Here is an 18,226-nt window from a genome sequence, read left to right on the forward strand (position 1 = left end):
TTTAAGCACTGATTTATTTGAGTTGTAGGGGTGTTTTTTCCAAACTGGATGCTTCTGCTGACAGCAGAAATTACAAAATTTATCTTGTACATTCACAGACACATATAGAAAAGCAGGTAAATAAAAACACATACATGAGCACCAACAACCCCTGAGGTTCAACACATGCACTTGGCAGGAGCTTAAAATGCCAACACAGGGTGAAATCTGGGCTTGGTTTGATTTGCAGACTCTTTGCCCTCAGTCAGGTGGGTTTTTAGCATTTCACACTGCTCTGGCTGTTGCTGTGGTTTCCCTTAGAAAGTTTTAAATCCATGGCTCAGAATTTCACTCCCTGTCCTGGTCACCATCAGGGATGGTCCTCCCATCAATAAATCTTCATCCTCGGCCTCCCAGGCACCACAGGCCCTTTGCACAAGCCAATGTCAGTCTGGGCTGTCACAGTGGTCTGTCCTGAGCTTTTCTCTCTTCTGCTGGGACAGAAGAAAACATTCATTGAATCATGGAATACTTTGGGTTGGAAGGGACCTTAAAGATCTTCTCATCCCACGCCCTGCCATGGACAGGGAGGGACACCTCCCACCAGCCCAGGTTGTTTCAAACCCCATCCAACCTGGCCTTGGACACTCCCAGGGATGGGGCAGCCACAGCTTCTCTGGGAAACATCTGCCAGGGCCTGCCCACCCTCACAGAGAGGAATTTCTTCCCAGTATCCCATCTAACCCTTCCCTCTGGAAGTCATTCCCCCTTGTCCTGTCCCTCCAGGCCCCTGTCCAAAGTCCTCTCCAGCTCTCTTGGAGTCTGTTTAGGCACTGGAAGGGGCTCTAAAGTCTCCCCAGAGCTTTTTCTTCTCCAGGCTGAACTCCCTCAGCTCTCCCAGCCTGTGTCCAGAGCAGAGGGGCTCCAGAATCATGGAATCCCAGGATTGTTTGGGAAGGAAGGGACCTTAAAGCTCACTGATCCCCAATCCCTACCATGGGCAGGGACACCTTCCACTATTCACAGAATCACAGAATCATAGAATCAATTGGATTGGAAAAGACCTCCAAGATCATCAAGTCCAACCCTTGGGCCAACTCCAGTCCCTTTACCAGATCATGGCACTCAGTGCCACGGCCAAGCTCAGCTGAAAAACCTCCAGGGATGGGGAATCCACCCCCTCTCTGGGCAGCCCATTCCAATGCCTGAGCACTCTCTCTGCAAAGAAGTTTTTTCTGCTCTCCAACTGAAATTTCCCCTGGCAGAGCTTGAGCCCATCATGCCCCCTTGTCCTATTGCTGAGTGCCTGGGAGAAGAGACCAACCCCCACCTGGCCAGAACTTCCCTTCAGGTAGTTCTAGACAGTGATGATTCCAGGTTGCTCCAAGCCCTGTCCAACCTGTCCTTGAACACTTCCAGGGATGGGGAAGCCACAGGTTCTCTGGGCACTTGCCCTGACTTGCTCCTGGAAGCTCAACCCCAGGCTCATCCTCTGGAAACTCAACCCCAGGCTCATCCTCTGGAAGCTCAGCCCCAGGGTCATCCTCCTCCTTACCTGGAGAATTTTGCCATAGGGTGCAAAGGAATCCTCCAGGTACCGTGTTCCAAAGCCCATGATCCTGTTCACTGCCTGGCTGCAGATTCCAGCCAGCCTGGCAGTGAGATGGACTGTGAAGGCAAACTGGATCTCCTCGGGGTTGGCATCAGCCCTGCTGGCACTCATCTCCCTGCGCACGTAGGCATCGGCCAAGCTCTTGAAGGAGCTGTAGGACATGTCCCTGAAGAAGAGCTGCAGCTGGGCATCCTCCCTCACCTGGGCAGCAGAACACACGTCCTGAGTGACTCAGAGTGCCATCCCTGTGCTGGTGCCTTCCCCCCACACCAGGGAGGACACACAGACAGCCACGGTCGCGCCCAGTCGGGGAATTAAGAGTTGCTGTTTCCTTGATTTCTCTGAGCAAACCCCACACCAGGGACATTGGTGGGGCGGGGGGTGGATTTTACAGCAGTGCAGGGCCCAAACTCCCTCAGCTCTGCTCTCACCTGCCTGTTCAGCTCATCTCCTGCGCTCTGGAGCAGGGCCACGATTCTCCTGATGGCTTCATCTGCAGAGAGAAATCCCACATTATCTCCAGCACTTTCTCCAAGCCTCCCACACCCAGATGCTCTGCTTAGACCCCAGGAAAACTTCCCAGAGCAACCATTATCCACCTCCACCCCTCCAAAACCCATTTCAGCCTGTTGCCAAGTGCCTTTCTACCCTCACCCAACAAAACCACACTCCTGCCCTTGAGTTTTGCCCTTTGTGTGGTCTAATGGAAGGTGTCCCTGGCCATGGCAGGGGGGTGGGAATGAGATGATCTTTAAAGTCCTTTCCAACTCAAACCATTCTGGGACTCCATGAATTTCCCTCTCCCCAATCAAGTCCTGATGCTGAAAATCTCCCCCAAAGCCTTTGTATTCCCTGGATCAGGATTGAAGCAGGGGTTGGGTGCTGTGCAGTCTCTGCATGGGGACAAGTCTTGTGCACATGAGTTTTCTGTAGGTGCCAGGAGGGACAACACTCACCGAACACGTCGGTGCCAGGTGGCTGTGGTGGCTCCTCAAATCCACTTGCTCTGCTGCCCTGGCTCTCACTGCCCTGCACGATCAGCCCGATCTCCTCTGAGACTTGTGTGTAGTAACCATCAGGCTGCTCCTCCTCTGCTGGAAAAACCCCACACATTCAGAAGTTTTTCTTGGAGACTGATTGAAAGGGAAAAGCAGCTGCAGCAGGGACTGGGTGTGCTGGTGCCCACCCCAGATTAGTGCATTCCCATGGTGGAGGATGTGGCTGTGCTGAACCATAACTGAGCATCTGGCACTTGTCCCAAACCCACCAAAGCCCCTCAGAAATCCCCTCACCAATGTTTTGGCACTGGAAGGGGTGGGCACAGCTGTCCCACGGGCTCTGCTGTGCCAGCTGCCCTCACCTGTCCCCGTGACAAATCTCAAGCCGCTTAACATTGGCCCTGGAGTGGCTTAAGACTTAATCTCAGGTCTCAAATGCAGGTTTAAACTAAACTACTGTGACCTTTGGCTGTCAGAGGGGCAAAACCCTGTGCTTGGGTGGTTACTGCCAACAGCAGGCTCAGGGTGATGTGTGCTCATGGCAAGGGCAGATCGACCCTTTCCTGGGGCAGCAGGTTGGGACTGGAGTCTCCAAAACCCATCCCAAACCCCAGCAAGCTCCAGGAGGGTGATGCTTTGTTAGAACCCAGCAATAAACATGATGGCTTTCCCAAAGGAAGGCCAAGGTGGAGGTGTTGGATGTGGGGGTGGGTCAGGCTCAGGGGCAGGGGGTTGAAGGTCCCACCTGGCGTGGCAGGAGACAGGACGTGCTGCAAGGGAAGGCAGCTGGGCCGCTTGGTCCTCACCCCCGATCCTGTCTCTCCCTTCTCCTCCTCCCCATGCTTCTTCAAGGAGAAAACCTTCTTGATGCTTGTTTTCCTCTTCGAGGCTCTGCCCGGTGTCGGGGATGTGCTGGAGTCTCCCCTGTGTTTCTTGGCTCCTTCTGGTTTGGAGCCTTGAGGAGCTTTGGCATCTTTGTCCTTGGCTTTTTGCCCTGCGTTTTCCTTCTGGTCCTCAGGGCTCCTCTTGAAGAAGAAATTTAAGACAGTTTTCAGCCAGGTTGGTTTTGAACCAGACTGTTGGGTTTTGCCCTGGGAAGAGTTTTTTGTGTTTTTCCTCTTGGACTTCGGCCCCTCTTTAGGGACCTCTTGGGAAGATTTGCTGTCATCATCCAGAGCCTCTTCCAGGTCCACCACTTTGAGTCCCTCCTTCCTGTCCTTCTTGGGGCTGGATCTGGCACGTGAGTACATGCAGAAGTCGCTTTCTGATCGTTGCAGCCCATCTGTCTTTCTCCCTCGCCCTCCAATTTTCTCCTGAAGCAGTTTTGGGGCCACTGGTGGGTTTTCACGGCAGCTCAGTGAGCGCCTGACATAAATCTCCAACACTTTCTTGGCCTTTTTCCTGTCCAGAGAGAGGATCTTGCCTGATGGTTGCCTCCCCACATCCCACCGAGGCATCTCCATGGCTGGAACCCGCAGGTTGCTGTGGAGAGAAACAACATTCTCAGCCTGGTGTTTGCTTTGCCCAGGTGGCTGCACAGTTGGGTTGGGCATGATGGAAATCCCCCTCCCTGCCCATTCTGGCACCAAGGGGTGTCTGAGACTGTTAAAGTTCCTGGTTAATGAGCAGCCAGTTTTATAGTTGTTACCAGAAAGCTCCTGGTGGAGGGTTTTATGATCGACCACAAACACCACTGATAAAGGAACTGAAACTTCAGGGAGAGGGAGATGGGCCTGGCACATCTCAGGGTCATCATTTAGGGAGTTTCCTCCAGCAAGGATGTCCCCTGACACTATCCTATCAGCTTTTTTCCCACACTATGATGAAAAAATACGCCCCAGGAACACCATCCCATCACACAACCCAGATTTTTAAGTATTTCTCCTTAAAGTACTGTCTGCTCACAAACAAATCATTCCTCAACATGGCTGGGTCTTCCAGCCCCTGGAGAGGCTCAGGGAAGAAACATGGGCTCTTGAGAATCAACTCAGTCACCTTGGGGTGACACAGCCCTGCTGGGAGCTCCCTCCAGCACAGCGCTGAGAACTGAGCTCGCAGCGCCCTCTCCTTGCCTCTCTCATCACCCTTTTTCTCTGTATTTACAGGCAAAATTAAACAGAAATGTTGCTATTGGTAAACCAGAGAGCTGTGACAGTGCCCGGTGCTGGTTTTATCTTTGAAACCAATTTCATCCTTCAAAGAACCAGTCCCAGATCAGACTTTCTCCACCACTGAACAGCAGAGGAGGAGCCAGCCCAGAAACCTCCACACTCAGCTGTACAAACCACCCTGAAGTTGGGCATCAGCCTCTCCTCAGACTCAATGAACACCACCACAACAACCCAGCACACCCACCCACCCCACCTTGGCCTGGTTTTGGGATCAAGAAGACAAGTTTCCTTCATCCAAGCCACCACCAAACCCCACCAACCACCTGAGAACAAATCATTCCACCAAATTTAATCACAGCAAAGCCACAACCCCCACCCCACTCTGATGATTCCAGTGCATTGGCCACTTTATTTGCTGGTTTGGTATTACCTTTCCATCAGTATTTCTGCCCGTTTGGACACAGGACAAGACAAGCTCCTCGGCCACATGCGCTGAGGGTTCGTGGGCTCTCCTGGGACGTGCCTTTTTATACTCAAGCCGTGGCTGGCTGAGATAATTCCTATTTTTAGCAGCCACTCAGGTAGAAGAGCAGCCAGTGCTGCTCCTCCTAGAGCTCCGTTATCACCGCCCTCGTGGCGGAAACCAGAGGGCGTGAGTTTCACCGGAGGAGGAAAGAGTTTTCTTATGACAAGCAGCAGCAAAACAGCATAAAAATCACCTGTCACCCAGTGTAAGCACTGGCCTTTGAGACCAGCTATCTCAGGCAGCTGTTTGGCTTTGGGCTTGGTTTGTTTTGTTGTTTTTCGCTGTCTGTGACACCTTTTATGGGTTTTCCTGCGTTGTTTTTGTAAGGGGAAGTCGTAACTTACTCAGACAAAAGAAGGAAGCAGATTGCCCTGCTCGTGTCCCAGGAGTTCCCAGGATGTTGTTGTGGGACCAAAGGCACTGTGGGACATGGTGCTGTCAGGTTGTTGACACACAGAATCACAATTACAGAATATTCAGCGATGGAGGGACCCACAAGGATCATCGAGTCCAACTCTTAAGTGAAGGGCCCACAGAGGATCAAACCCACACCTTGGTGTTATCAGCACCACACATGGCTGGGCTGCAACACCCTCAAAACCCACCCTGGGGTCCCTCAGACAGCCTGAGCTCCCACCCTAGAAAAAGAGTGTTGTGTTCAGTTCTGGGCCCCTCAGTTCAGGCAAGAGATTGAGGGGCTGGAGCGGGGCCAGAGAAGAGCAACGAGGCTGGAGAAGGGACTGGAGCACAAGTGCTGTGGGGAGAGGCTGAGGGACCTGGGGGTGTTTAGCCTGGAGAAGAGGAGGCTCAGAGGTGACCTCAGCACTGTCTGGAACTGCCTGAAGGGAAGTTCTGGCCAGGTGGGGGTTGGTCTCTTCTCCCAGGCACTCAGCAATAGGACAAGGGGGGCACGATGGGCTCAAGCTCTGCCAGGGGAAATTGAAGTTGGAGATCAGGAAAAAATTCTTTGCAGAGAGAGTGCTCAGGCATTGGAATGGGCTGCCCAGAGAGGGGGTGGATTCCCCATCCCTGGAGGTTTTTCAACTGATCTTGGCCGTGGCACTGAGTGCCATGATCTGGTAAAGGGACTGGAGTTGGCCCAAGGGTTGGACTTGATGATCTCGGAGATCTTTTCCAACCCAACTGATTCTATAATTCTATGGTTCTGTGAACTCATATCCTTCACATCCCTGTGGCTCCCACTCAGCCTCTGCAGGGTCAGAGTAACTCCCACCAGGCACATCCCAACACCTGCAAACCACACCTGCACCAAGAAAACCTTCTTAAGATTAAACCTTTCATACACCAAAGCCCCAACGCCACCCCCGTGCCCACCGAGCCCCCTTTCCCCTGCCCATGAAAACCTCTGGCAAACGTTTCCCACACTCCTCATCACTATTTTGCCACCTGATGGCAAAACTCCGCACTGCACCTCGCAGGGATGGACCAGGAGGCTTTTGCTGGGCACGCAGGCTTTGGAAAACCCCCTCGGAAAACTTTCCAGCCCAGAAGCGCTGCCTTGTCTCTGGTTTTCATCTGGGAGGATGTGCAGCCAAGATTTCCCCTGGATAAAAATGCTCTTTGCCTGATAATGGGTTCGGTTTACAATCAGAACAACTCGGGATTATGTTCTTTCTTTTCCTATGTGCCATAATTTCCTGTGGCTGGGAGAGGTCCAGTCCACATCCCTCTGTCTCTGCCGAGCACACACTGATGAATCAGAGTCTGGTATTGATTAGGAATTACCTGGCCCAGTTTTTCACATCCCCATCAACTGATAAATAATTAAACCCTTTGTGAGGAGCTTTGTGCTGCTCCCCAGCATGACCAGATCCTTCCATAAGCAGGTCAATTATGGGGGAGGAGAAGAACTTCCACTATCAGTTTTATTGGGTTTTGCCTATGAAACATCCATAAAACAAAAATCCACATCCACTCCAGCCATGGGGCACAGTTTGGTCACCTTCAGTTTGGAGATCCCACTGCTGGAAACCATCCAAGACTGAGTCCAAACCCCACCCCTGTCCATGGAGGTCTTCTCAGGATTCAGCTGGGGATCAGTGTTGACTTATGACCTCTTGCAGGCTTTCCCTCTTTGTAGTAGAAATTCCAGACAGAGCCTGGAGATGGGACATCCAAAGTCACTCCAGGAAAAATCTTGACCTGAACTGTGATCCAGGTCTGGATCTTTATCCAAGTCCAGATCCCTCCTGGGATGTGGGACACACTCAAACCCAGTGGGAGAGAGCCATAAGAAAAAGATGTTTGCAAGAGACTGAGATGAACCAAAACCACATTAGCAGAGTGGGGAGAGGGATCTGGATCCAAATGTGTCCACTTTACTCATTAATACACAAATGCACAGCCAGCCCAAGTGGGTGTTGGAGGCTGCTGTTTTACATGGACCACAAAGGTCCCTTTGAACCAACAACAACCACCAGGGCACAAAAATACCAGCAGTTTCAGGTCTGAAACATAACAGGAGTGTTGAGGGACCACCTGAACCATGACAGGAGTGTTGGGGGGAGCACCTGAACCATAATAGGAGTGTTGAGGGAACACCTGAACCATGACTGGAGTGTTCGGGGAGCACCTGAACCATGATGGGCCTCTCAGTTCAGGAAAGATCTTGAGGGGCTGGAGCGGGGCCAGAGAAGAGCAACGAGGCTGGAGAAGGGACTGGAGCACAAGTGCTGTGGGGAGAGGCTGAGGGAGCTGGGGGTGTTCAGCCTGGAGAAGAGGAGGCTCAGAGGTGACCTCATCATTGTCTGGAACTCCCTGAAGGAAGTTCTGGCCAGCTGGGGGTTGGTCTCTTCTCCCAGGCACTCAGCAATAGGACAAGGGGGCACGATGGGCTCAAGCTCTGCCAGGGGAAATTGAAGTTGGAGATCAGGAAAAAATTGTTTGCAGAGAGAGTGCTCAGGGATGGGAATGGGCTGCCCAGAGAGGGGGTGGATTCCCCATCCCTGGAGGTTTTTCAGCTGAGCTTGGCCGTGGCACTGAGTGCCATGATCTGGTAAAGGGAGTGGAGTTGGCCCAAGGGTTGGACTTGATGAACTCGGAGGTCTTTTCCAACCCAATCCATTCTGTCATTCTGTGATGGGGCTGTTGAGGGGGGCACCTGAACCACAGTGCAGGGGTTGAATGGGGCATGTGCACCATGACAAGGATGTTGAATGGAGCCTGTGAACCCTGACAGGGGTATTGAGGAGAGAACCTGAGCCACAACAAGGTGTTAAGAGGAGACACTACTCCCTGCACTGGCCACAGTTTGAGTGGACAGCACAGCCAACATGTGGCTTTGGTGGAAACCTCCCAGCCCAGTTGTGCAGTTCCGCTGATCCAAGAGGGTGCTGGGCACCAGGTCCCCAAACTGACTCTCTTTTCCTCCAGCCCTGAGCCTGGTTTTAGCTGCTCCAGCAGAGGGGGAGAAAACAGCCATGTGCAATGCCCTGCCCCAAACAGCACCAGATCTGGGGCTGCTGAGGTGTGGGTGATGTTCTCCAGGAATCCAAGCACCTGCAAACTTTGGGGAAAACCCGCAAGAGGCACCTGCCTGTGTTCCACTGCCCTTGGACTCCAGCCATGCCAGAAGTCACTCCAGGTGGATGTTCTCCCTTCCCACACACCCACACCAAACTCCCCGGCGCACGCAGCGGTTACTAACAGGGGTGGGTCCCTATTCCAGGAAATCAGTGGATTTACAGCCCTCCTGCCTCTGTTTATAGCAGGCAAAGACACACACACTGCCCCAGGGAGGGCATGAAAGCTTCCTAGGAATATGCTCATCATCACAGCAAAGATGTCCTTGGATTTTCACCCTCCTGCCCAAGGAATGTTGAGGGCTTTTGGCAGCTTCCCAGGCAGGAGAGGAAATCCCCAGCCAAGTCCAGAGTGTCCTTAGTCATTGCAGGGAAAACAAGTGAAGAGAGGTCATAGCACACACTCCCTGTGAGCACGAGCACCAGGGTCACCAGCTGTCACCTGCTCCAGCAAAACAAGCACACAGGCTGGAAAAGCAATGGAATGCTCTGGAGCCATCAGGGCTGTCTCCATGGAAGAAAGTGGAGGGCTGTCTTGTTCACAGAAGATCATGAAAAATGCACCCATGGGTGTGTATTCCAGGAGTGGCACAGGGCCAGGGTCAGGGAAGGTCTGCTGTCCCACCAAAGATGTCCCTCAGGGCTGGGCAGAATTTACACCTAGTGTGACAGATTTCATCCCAAGAAAGATCTGGCTTTAATCTTCCCTGGGACAAAAAAACCCACTTTGTGAGAGGAAGGATAAAATCTGGGTGCTGCACTGTACCTTCCTACTGTGGTGCATCCCCAGGCTGCAGCTTGGTGGGTGCCTGGGGGCCTCCAGTCCCTTTCCTAGAAAGGATTTTGGCCTCCCTTCCTGCCCAGGTCCTCCCACAGTCTGTGACCTTACACTCATTTTCCCCACTAGAACTTCTCATTTCCCTCTCTTCCCTCACTTGAATTGTCAAACATCTGTTCTGCCAACAAGCTGGTGGTTTTTTCTGGAAGTGAAACTTCTCAGCCAGTGTTTCCAGAGCTGTGGCAATGCTGAAGCTTTGCCAAGCACCCACCACCCATCCCACCACCATCACTTCTCGCTGGCCACAGCCCACCAGCATCTCCAGGCTCCAGCTGTGAAGTAGCTTTGGAGGAGCAGCACCAGTCACAGCAAAAAGGAACTGCAGTTTCAGGTTGGACACAAGTTTTGGTGGAAACCTCCTGGTGCAGAACAACACAAGTTTGTGCTGTGTTCACCCATCAGCTGCTGAGCAGCTCAGACTGGTGCACTCTGGTTTAGGAGCTGCCCAAAGATCTTGGGGACAACATTTGGCTGCCCACAGAAGCTATTTTTAAATGAGGAAAGCTGGAATTTTCCAGTTTCAAACCTTCAACCAGCAAGAAGGGGAAATTTCAACTTCACACAGTGCCAGGATTTTATTTCCTCAATGAAAAACAATGTGAAAATATTGGTGGGTATTTTCTGTTTTCAAACACACACAAACACACTCTGTTCCCTCCAGGTATTTCTGCTTCAAACTCAAAGCAAATAACCACAAATCTGACCACAACTGGGCACATATTCATTACTTGCTTTGTTTCTTTTCACATTATTTAATCAGCTAGTCACAAAAAGCCCTACATGGAGAGAAAAAAGTTAAAGTGAAAACCAGTTTAGGGCAACTCTGGAGCTTCAGCCAGGCCTGATCCAGGTGGATATTTCACCACAGTACCACCATTAATCTCAGGAGCAGCCCCAGAGAAACCAGTGAGGTTCCAGCATGCACCATTTCTGCAATACAAGTCCAGTTTCAGGTCAGGGAAATGGCTCAGATTCACAGCAGCACATTCACACTCAAGGACACCACTTGCTACAACAGACACTCAACATGCTCTGGTCTGCTCAGCACATCTCACTGCAAGAACAGAGTGATCTCTACCAGCAAATTTGAGCCTCAAGGACAAGCATCAAAATTTTCAGAGGAAAAATGCCACATTCTCTCCCCGAGAGCAGGAGAGAAACAAGCAGAAAACCAGCCCACATAGATCCATCAGTGCTTTCAGAGCTGGTGGGCAGTTTCTCTGTGTGTTTTGCTAATGAAGACCCAGAGATGTCCCAGAGTTGGCTCAGGGCAGGTTTGGAGATCCAGGGCCAGCTCTGTGTTCTTCTGCCCAGGAGATGCAAGAGGTACCAGCACTACCCAGCAGAGCACAAGTCTGTCTGTGATGCACCTCCAAACATCTCCTATGGTGAAACCTCCAGCGAGTCTTCTTTCAAATCTTCATGGTCCTCATTCTCCAGCTGCTCCAGTTTGCTGGATTTCTCATGTACAATCTCCACAGGAGTCTTCAAAAATCTGCAATTCATTTTTTTTTCATTTTAAGGGCATGTCCAAACCCAGTCCCAAACCAGGCTGTAAATACTGGAGCCTTTGCCCTCAATGAGGCCAGGCTGGACAAGGCTTGGAGCAAGCTGGTCTAGGGGAAGGTGTCCCTGCCCATGGCAGGGGGTGGAATGGGATGAGCTTAAGGTCCTTTCCAACCCCAGCCATGATCAGTTGAGCTCGGAGTTCACCAGAGGGGATCTGCCATCCTTGGGCTTTCCTGAGGATCCCAGCTCTTGCTTGAAACCCAGGAAGCATCATCAGGTGGGACCTGGAGCCCAGGACAGGGCCTGGACACAGACCCACTGGGGTGCCTTTGCCAGGGAGGGTGTTGCTGGATGAGGCCTCTGCCAACAACTGGAGCACATCCCCTTCCTATGTCCCATCTGCACTGCTCCAGGCAGCTCTTTCCTCTGTTCTGCTTCATCTCACCTGAACAGCAGCCTCTGCCCTGGCTCCTTTTTGATGATGTTGAGTTTGTAATAATGTCTCAGCGCTCTGGACATCTTCTCATAGGTCATGTTCACCCGGTTCTGGCAGGAGAAAATAATTGTGGGGTGTTAAGTCAAAGTAAGCAGGGACTCAGCAATAGGACAAGGGGGCACGATGGGCTCAAGCTCTGCCAGGGGAAATTGAAGTTGGAGAGCAGAAAAAAATTCTTTGCAGAGAGAGTGCTCAGGCATTGGAATGGGCTGCCCCAGAGAGGGGGTGGATTCCCCATCCCTGGAGGTTTTTCAACTGAGCTTGGCCGTGGCACTGAGTGCCATGATCTGGTAAAGGGACTGGAGTTGGACCAAGGGTTGGACTTGATGATCTCGGAGGTCTTTTCCAGCCCAATCCATTCTATGAGAAGCACCAACACCTGTTTTGGGTCTGTCTACAGTGGAACCCCACGTGGGACATTCCAGGTGGTTCCAGTGTGGGTCTCTAACCCAGACTGGCTTCACAGCCATCCTGGTTTGCTTTCCAGGAAATGAGAAAGTCCCTCCTCAATCACCAGCTGGCATCTCTCACTAACCCAGCCCCTCATCCCTGTCCCTGTGCCATCAGCTCTGAGGAACAGCTCATGAAAGGGACCTGCAGAAGCCCAGGGGACACAAATTGTTCTCAGCTGCGTTACCTTGTGGTTGCCCCAGAGCTGGGCAAGCCCATTGGGGTTCACCACCCTGAAGACCTTGGCCTCCTTGTCCTCCCACCTGATGTAGGGCTTGTAGCGGCTGTCGGAGAGCAGCTGGTACACGTATTCCCACAGCAACCTGCAGTCTGGGCATGGGTGGGCAAGGAATGGTCACAGAGCTCCCACTGTGCTCCACTGAGGGTGGATCAGCAGCAGGAGTGCACGTGGGAGCAGTGACAACAAATAAAAGAGCCTACAGGGCTTTTACTGCAAGATCTCAGAACACAGGCAGGAATTACAGTTTTTCAGGTGGGGAACCTGAGGTGGAGAAGCACGAAATAAAGGGAAGGGAGACAGATGAACAGACAGGACAAAGCCCTACTTCATTTCCCCAAGGAGCCAGGCTACAGATCCATAATTACCTGCAATTTCATAATTACCTGCAATTTTCCCATCCACTGGGGCTGACGGGGTTGCAGGAAAGGAGCAGGTGGCACCTGCCCTGCAGCTGCTCTCTGAGCTGTGAGGGGAGAGGTTCAGTGGCTCCACATGGCTGTGGGACATGGGCTGTTCTGCACAGCCCAGCCAGGAGGGAACAGCAACTGGGGCAGCCTCAGCACTACAGTCTGTCTCTGTAAATTAAAAAAAAAACAAACAACAAAGAAACACAAAGGGACAGCCCAGCGTGGTTATCAGCCTGGCAGGGGAGGAGGGAGCTGAGGAAAACATGGGAATTCCCTAAGGCAGGAGTGGCAGAAAAGTCCAGGTGGGTCAGAGGAGACACCAAGCAGGGTAAGGGTCAGATACAGAGGAACAAGGGGACACACCAGAGCACAGACAGCCCCTGGCAAATTGAGGCATTCACCACCTTACACATGAGCCTGCAGAAGTGCTCAAGATCCACCCCCACACTCAGCCAGACACTGATACCAACCTCTCCCCTCCCTGGGCTCCCTGAGGGCACTAATAAGCCTCACTGGCCCACACCAGCCTCACCTGGGGCCTCTCCCCACTCCACCCTTTGGTCCAGAAGCTCTATTTAAGCTCAGCCCTGGCTCTTCAGCCCTTTCCCAGGTATGCTGCAGGATCAGTCTCCAGAGGCTGTGCCTCTGCCTGGCTATTGACCCTCCCTGATCCAGACCTCAATCTGCAGGTAGATTTCTCAGGGAAGTTATAGACTTGCCTGGTCATCACAGACCTCCCTGATGGACCCTTCTAACCAGACCTGCTTCATCACTACAACCCCCCCAGATGACCTGGACTTTGTTGGACCTGGTTGCCTCTCTCAGGTAATGTGGGATGGGTTCAGCTGACTGAGCTCCAAACCCCAGGTGAGTGTAACCCACTGGAGCTGTGGGCAGGTTCTGCTTGCTGGGCAGCTGCTGTTCTCCATCCTACCTTCCTCTGCACTCCAGGCCTTCCCAAAGGGTGAGTTCAGCAAAGGGCTGCACACCAGAGCTCTTCTCTGAGTCTTAATGAACCGGAGTATTTCATAAAGCACATCACCTGCAGGGAAGGAAACTCTGCTCAGACGAATTTGGATAAAAGTTTCTCTCAAGGTGATGTTGCTGAGGTTATAATATAACATAATAATGAGGTTATTCTCACTCCCAAACCATTTGCAGTGCCAGTGCAGATGGACCAGAGGAAGGAAGAGAGTTGTCCTTGTCTCCAGCACCAAATCTTAGTCTGGTGGGACCCACCCAGCCCTGCTCAGCAGATCACAACTTGTATCTGGATGATCCTTGAAAGCCCCTTGCACTGGTCTAACCTGAGCTGGGAGCTCGGTGCCTGAAGTCCTCCTTGGTGAGGATACAAAGGGCTTTGCCGTTCATTTCAAACTTGCTTTCGTCCGTTTGCCGAAGGGAATATTCTTCCTCAGCCCATCTCAGCCAGTGGATCACGTCATCCTTGCTCCACAGTGAGGGCTGGATTCCTGAAACCAGGAGCAGCCTCTGAAACAACCCTGTCTCCATCCTCAAAACCGCTGAGGGGCAGGGTGGGATTTCTTTTCCATCACCAAACTTTGCCTCTGTATTAAGCACCCAAAAATAAAAAACACCCCAAAGAGAGAAAATGAACCCTGATGACCCCTTGTCCCTCTTGCCAGCAGGGAATGGTCCCTGGGTGGGACACTACGGCTGTACCCAGGACATCCCACCACTTTTTTAAGCAGCATCCTCTACTCACTCAGCCTGCCTGGAAGCTTGAAGATCTCCCCAGCACTGATGGGTGGGTGTCTGGCCTGGGATGGGGATGGTAATGAAGCTGCCACAACAGGGCTGGAAGAGCTGATGGCCACTTTGCCCTGGGGAGAAGAGATCAGACACATCATTGGGGTCCATTCCCAGCTCTGGTCCTTCCTGTCTTTGCTTTGGAGATGCCTCCACCTGCTCCAATATTTTCTAACTGGTTTCTCACAGCAGCATGTTGTGCTGTCAGCAGCAATTCCATAAATATTCCTCACATTCCTCCTTGTCCCAGCCCCAGGATGAGTCTCTGGTTGTCCAAGTCAGTGTGAGTAGCCAGAGATTCCTCTCTCTTTCTCCAGCTCTTGCCTTTAGCAGAGGAACCTGCCCTCATTCAGGGTTTGGAATGGGGTTATCCATCCCCACTGCCCTGTGGCTGCAAGGAATTAGAAGACTGAGCCAAGACTGGCAGAACCTGCAGTGTCTGTGCTGACTCCCAGTTCCTACAGGATCCTCATATTCTCATTGGAATCCTGAGGTTTTAGAACAGCATTTCAATTATTTATAGTTGTGAAATAAAACTGGCAATAGTGCTAAGATTATATCTTAAAAACACTGTATGGAGATATCCAACTTTATCCCCAGTGATCATTTGGGTATAAGGGGAAATGACCATCCCACTCCTGTTCACCAGCCATTAAGTTCCAGACCCTCAAAAATTACTTTTCCCTCTCAGCCAGAGATTGTGAGCCCCAAGGGAGCTCAGATGCTGCTTCCAGCCCCATCTAGGCCTTGAAATATTACTGGCAGCCAAGCAGATAATGTTTCCCCTTAAAACTCTCTTCATGTGAATCCCAGCAATTTCTCAACTTCATCCACTGGAAAATGAACCATTTTACTGGCAAATGGTATTTTCTGAAGCAGTTGTCAACTCTGAGCACTTCAGGTTCAGGCAGGATTTTGGAGGTGGTTAAAGTGGGACTGCAGAATAAACTCTGAGCAGACTTAGCAGCAAATGCAAACTGTCTTTCAGATTCATTCTAAGCAATAAGCTATGGGGAAAATAAAAGTGAAAGAAATGGGCAGTGTTATTCTGTCTCAAACTATCTAAAAGTTACTTTATTTTCCCATTGGTGCGACCCTCTTACAATGAGATTTACAGTAAAAAATAGAACAAATCTGGTCTTTGTCTTGCTCCTAAAGATTTCTGGGCCGTGAGATACGTTTTGAATTTTTATTACTTCATCCTGATTTTATGTTCTTGGTTTTGTCCCTGCTTAGGTCCTTCCACACATTTCCAAGACAGCTTTGCTTTGCTTCAAGAGGAAATATTGTCCTTGGAGAGGATGGAGTGGGAAAGCCAGAAAAAAATAGGGTGAAAAGGAACCCCCAGGTGTCTGAAAGCAGCTCTTGGCTCAGCCCCAAACTGGGAGGAACAAAAGCCCCTGACTGGTCGGGACTCTGTGAGGTGGATGGACTTAGGGGGTCACCCCCAAGCCAGGACATGAACTTGCAACTGGAATTGCGGGGGAGAAAGCCCGGGGGGACGGGGCGGAGGGAGGCCAGGTGGCCGGGCGGGGGGCGGGCGGTCCTACCTGCATGCCCGGTGCCGAAGGGCGGCCGCTCCCCGCCCCGGTGCCACCCGGTGCCCGGCGCTGCCCCGCGGTCCGGAGCGGTCACGGCTCGGCCCAGCGGCCGCTGCGGCTTCGGCGCGATCGTGGCGAGAAACGAAATCGAAACGAGCCGGAGCCTCGGGAGGCAAAAGAGCGGAGAGGGGCAGCACCCCCGGGCCGTGTCGTTTCCCACCCCCCCCCACGGGACCCGAATCTCCTCCCGCGCCTCCTGGGGCATCCCGCTGAGTGCCAGGGATCCCGATCCGCTCGGGGCATCCTCATCCTTCCAGGGCATCCCGCTCAGTCCCGGAGATCCCAATCTGCTCGGGGCATCCTGATCATCTCAGGGGATCCCGATCCGCTCGGGGCATCCCGATCCTCCCAGGGATCCCTCTCTGTCCCGGGGATCCCAATCTGCTCGGAGCATTCTGATCCTTCCAGGGCATCCCGCTCCGTCAGAGGGATCCCGATCCTCTCGGGGCATCCTGATCCTCTCGAAGGGCCCCGATTCTCCCGGAAGATCCCGATCCGCTCGGAAGATCCCGATCCTCCAGGAGGGTCTCGCTCCACTCGGAGCACCCCAATCCTTCCGGAGGGTCCCGATCCGCCCGGGAGATCCCGCACAGCACCGGGGATCCCGTCCGGGTAATGTTCTCCCTGGATCCCGCTGGAGCAGAGGAACCTGCCCCTCATTCAGGCTCTGGAAGAGACGCGCGGCTGGAGGAGGGAGAGATCCCGGGACGCGAGGGAGGAGGGAGCCCCGGACGCGAGGGAGGAGGGAGCCCCGGACGCGGGGGAGGAGGGAGCCCGGGACGCGAGGGAGGAGGGAGCCCGGGACGCGAGGGAGGAGGGAGCCCCGGACGCGAGGGAGGAGGGAGCCCGGGACGCGAGGGAGGAGGGAGCCCGGGACGCGAGGGAGGAGGGAGCCCCGGACGCGAGGGAGGAGGGAGCCCCGGACGCGAGGGAGGAGGCAGCCCGGGACGCGAGGGAGGAGGGAGCCCGGGACGCGAGGGAGGAGGAGGGAGGGAGCCCCGGACGCGAGGGAGGAGGGAGCCCCGGACGCGAGGGAGGAGGGAGCCCGGGACGCGCGGCCGGAGGAGGGAGGGAGCCCCGGGACGCGCTGGGAGCACCTCGAGCACCGGAGTTCGTCCTTTCTCTCCACCGGACGGGGCTGGGGGTCCCGGGGCGGGGTCCGGAGCGAAGGGAGGTGAGCGCACACCTGTAAGGGGCGCACCTGCCCGCGGACACCTGTAAGGGGCGCACCTGTCCGCGCACACCTTCTGTGGGATGCGTAGACACACCTTGTGGGGGGTCTACCGGTAACTGAGAGGAACTGGGATAGACTGGGAGGGGATGGGACGGGATTGGATGGGACTGGGAGGGACAAAAAGGGCACACTTAGGAAGAAAAAGGGTACTGGGGGGAACTGGGATAGACTTGGAGGGAATTGGATGAAACTGGGAAGAACTGAGAGGCATTTTTAGGGACAAAAAGTGCACTGGAATTTTACTAGGAGGCACTGGGATTGACTTGGAGGGGACTGAGAACTGGGAGGGAACTGGGATACCCTAGGACGGGATTGGAGGAGACTGGGAAGGACTGCGAGGCACTCTGGGGATAGAAAGGAAACTGGAGGGTACCGAGAGGGCGCTGGAATGTGCTGGGAGGACAACTGGGATGTCCTGCCAGGACAACTGGGAAGTACTGGGAGGACACTCGGATGGGCGGGGAGAACACTGGGATGTACTGTTAGGACAACTGGGATGTGCTGGGAGAACACTGCGATGTGCTGGGAGGGCACTGGGCTGCACTGGCAAGACACAGGGCTGTACTGGGAGAGCACTGGGCTGCACTGGGAAGACACTGGGCTGCACTGGGAAGACACTGGGCTGTGCTGGGAAAGCACTGGGCTGTGCTGGGAGAGCACCGGGCTGCACTGGGAAGACACTGGGCTGTGCTGGGAGAGCACTGGGCTGCACTGGGAAGACACTGGGCTGTGCTGGGAGAGCACTGGGCTGCACTGGGAAGACACTGGGCTGTGCTGGGAGAGCACTGGGCTGTGCTGTACTGACAGGACTCCGTTCCCGGCACCCTCGCGCCCCGCCCCTTCCCGCTCCCTCGTTTTCCATTGGTCGGCCGGGACGCCAATCACATGGCGAGGGCCAATCGCGTGCCGTCG

At 53.5% G+C, this 18,226-nt stretch overlaps 3 protein-coding genes across 4 annotated transcripts; 1 reads left to right on the top strand and 2 right to left on the bottom strand.

Annotated features, from left to right (window-relative positions):
- Positions 1-12: 12 nt before the first annotated feature.
- Positions 13-5,314, bottom strand: BNIP5 (BCL2 interacting protein 5). 2 transcript variants are annotated; one of them, XM_071578704.1, is made up of 6 exons: positions 5,131-5,314; positions 3,335-4,071; positions 2,548-2,682; positions 2,023-2,084; positions 1,535-1,792; positions 13-470 (listed from the first exon to the last, which is right to left on the bottom strand). In XM_071578704.1, the coding sequence occupies exons 1-6, from the start codon at positions 5,187-5,189 to the stop codon at positions 426-428; spliced, it is 1,296 nt and encodes a 431-aa protein (XP_071434805.1). In that variant the 5' UTR covers positions 5,190-5,314; the 3' UTR covers positions 13-425. The 2 variants fall into 2 exon arrangements, with proteins under 2 accessions (XP_071434805.1, XP_071434804.1); XM_071578703.1 differs by having other exon boundaries at positions 2,548-2,685.
- Positions 5,315-10,166: 4,852 nt separating this feature from the next.
- Positions 10,167-16,145, bottom strand: ETV7 (ETS variant transcription factor 7). The gene is made up of 8 exons (XM_071578636.1): positions 16,030-16,145; positions 14,436-14,553; positions 14,017-14,181; positions 13,644-13,751; positions 12,686-12,877; positions 12,249-12,391; positions 11,561-11,661; positions 10,167-11,101 (listed from the first exon to the last, which is right to left on the bottom strand). The coding sequence occupies exons 1-8, from the start codon at positions 16,033-16,035 to the stop codon at positions 10,990-10,992; spliced, it is 945 nt and encodes a 314-aa protein (XP_071434737.1). The 5' UTR covers positions 16,036-16,145; the 3' UTR covers positions 10,167-10,989.
- On the top strand, positions 16,034-17,272 carry LOC139683361 (coiled-coil domain-containing protein 8-like). Its single transcript, XM_071578421.1, has 2 exons — positions 16,034-16,672; positions 16,724-17,272. Exons 1-2 carry the CDS (start codon positions 16,034-16,036, stop codon positions 17,270-17,272), a joined length of 1,188 nt encoding a protein of 395 aa, XP_071434522.1.
- The last annotated feature ends 954 nt before the right edge of the window (positions 17,273-18,226 follow it).

Source organism: Pithys albifrons, chromosome 28 (assembly GCF_047495875.1).
Source record: "Pithys albifrons albifrons isolate INPA30051 chromosome 28, PitAlb_v1, whole genome shotgun sequence".
Classification (NCBI taxonomy): Eukaryota; Metazoa; Chordata; class Aves; order Passeriformes; family Thamnophilidae; genus Pithys; species Pithys albifrons.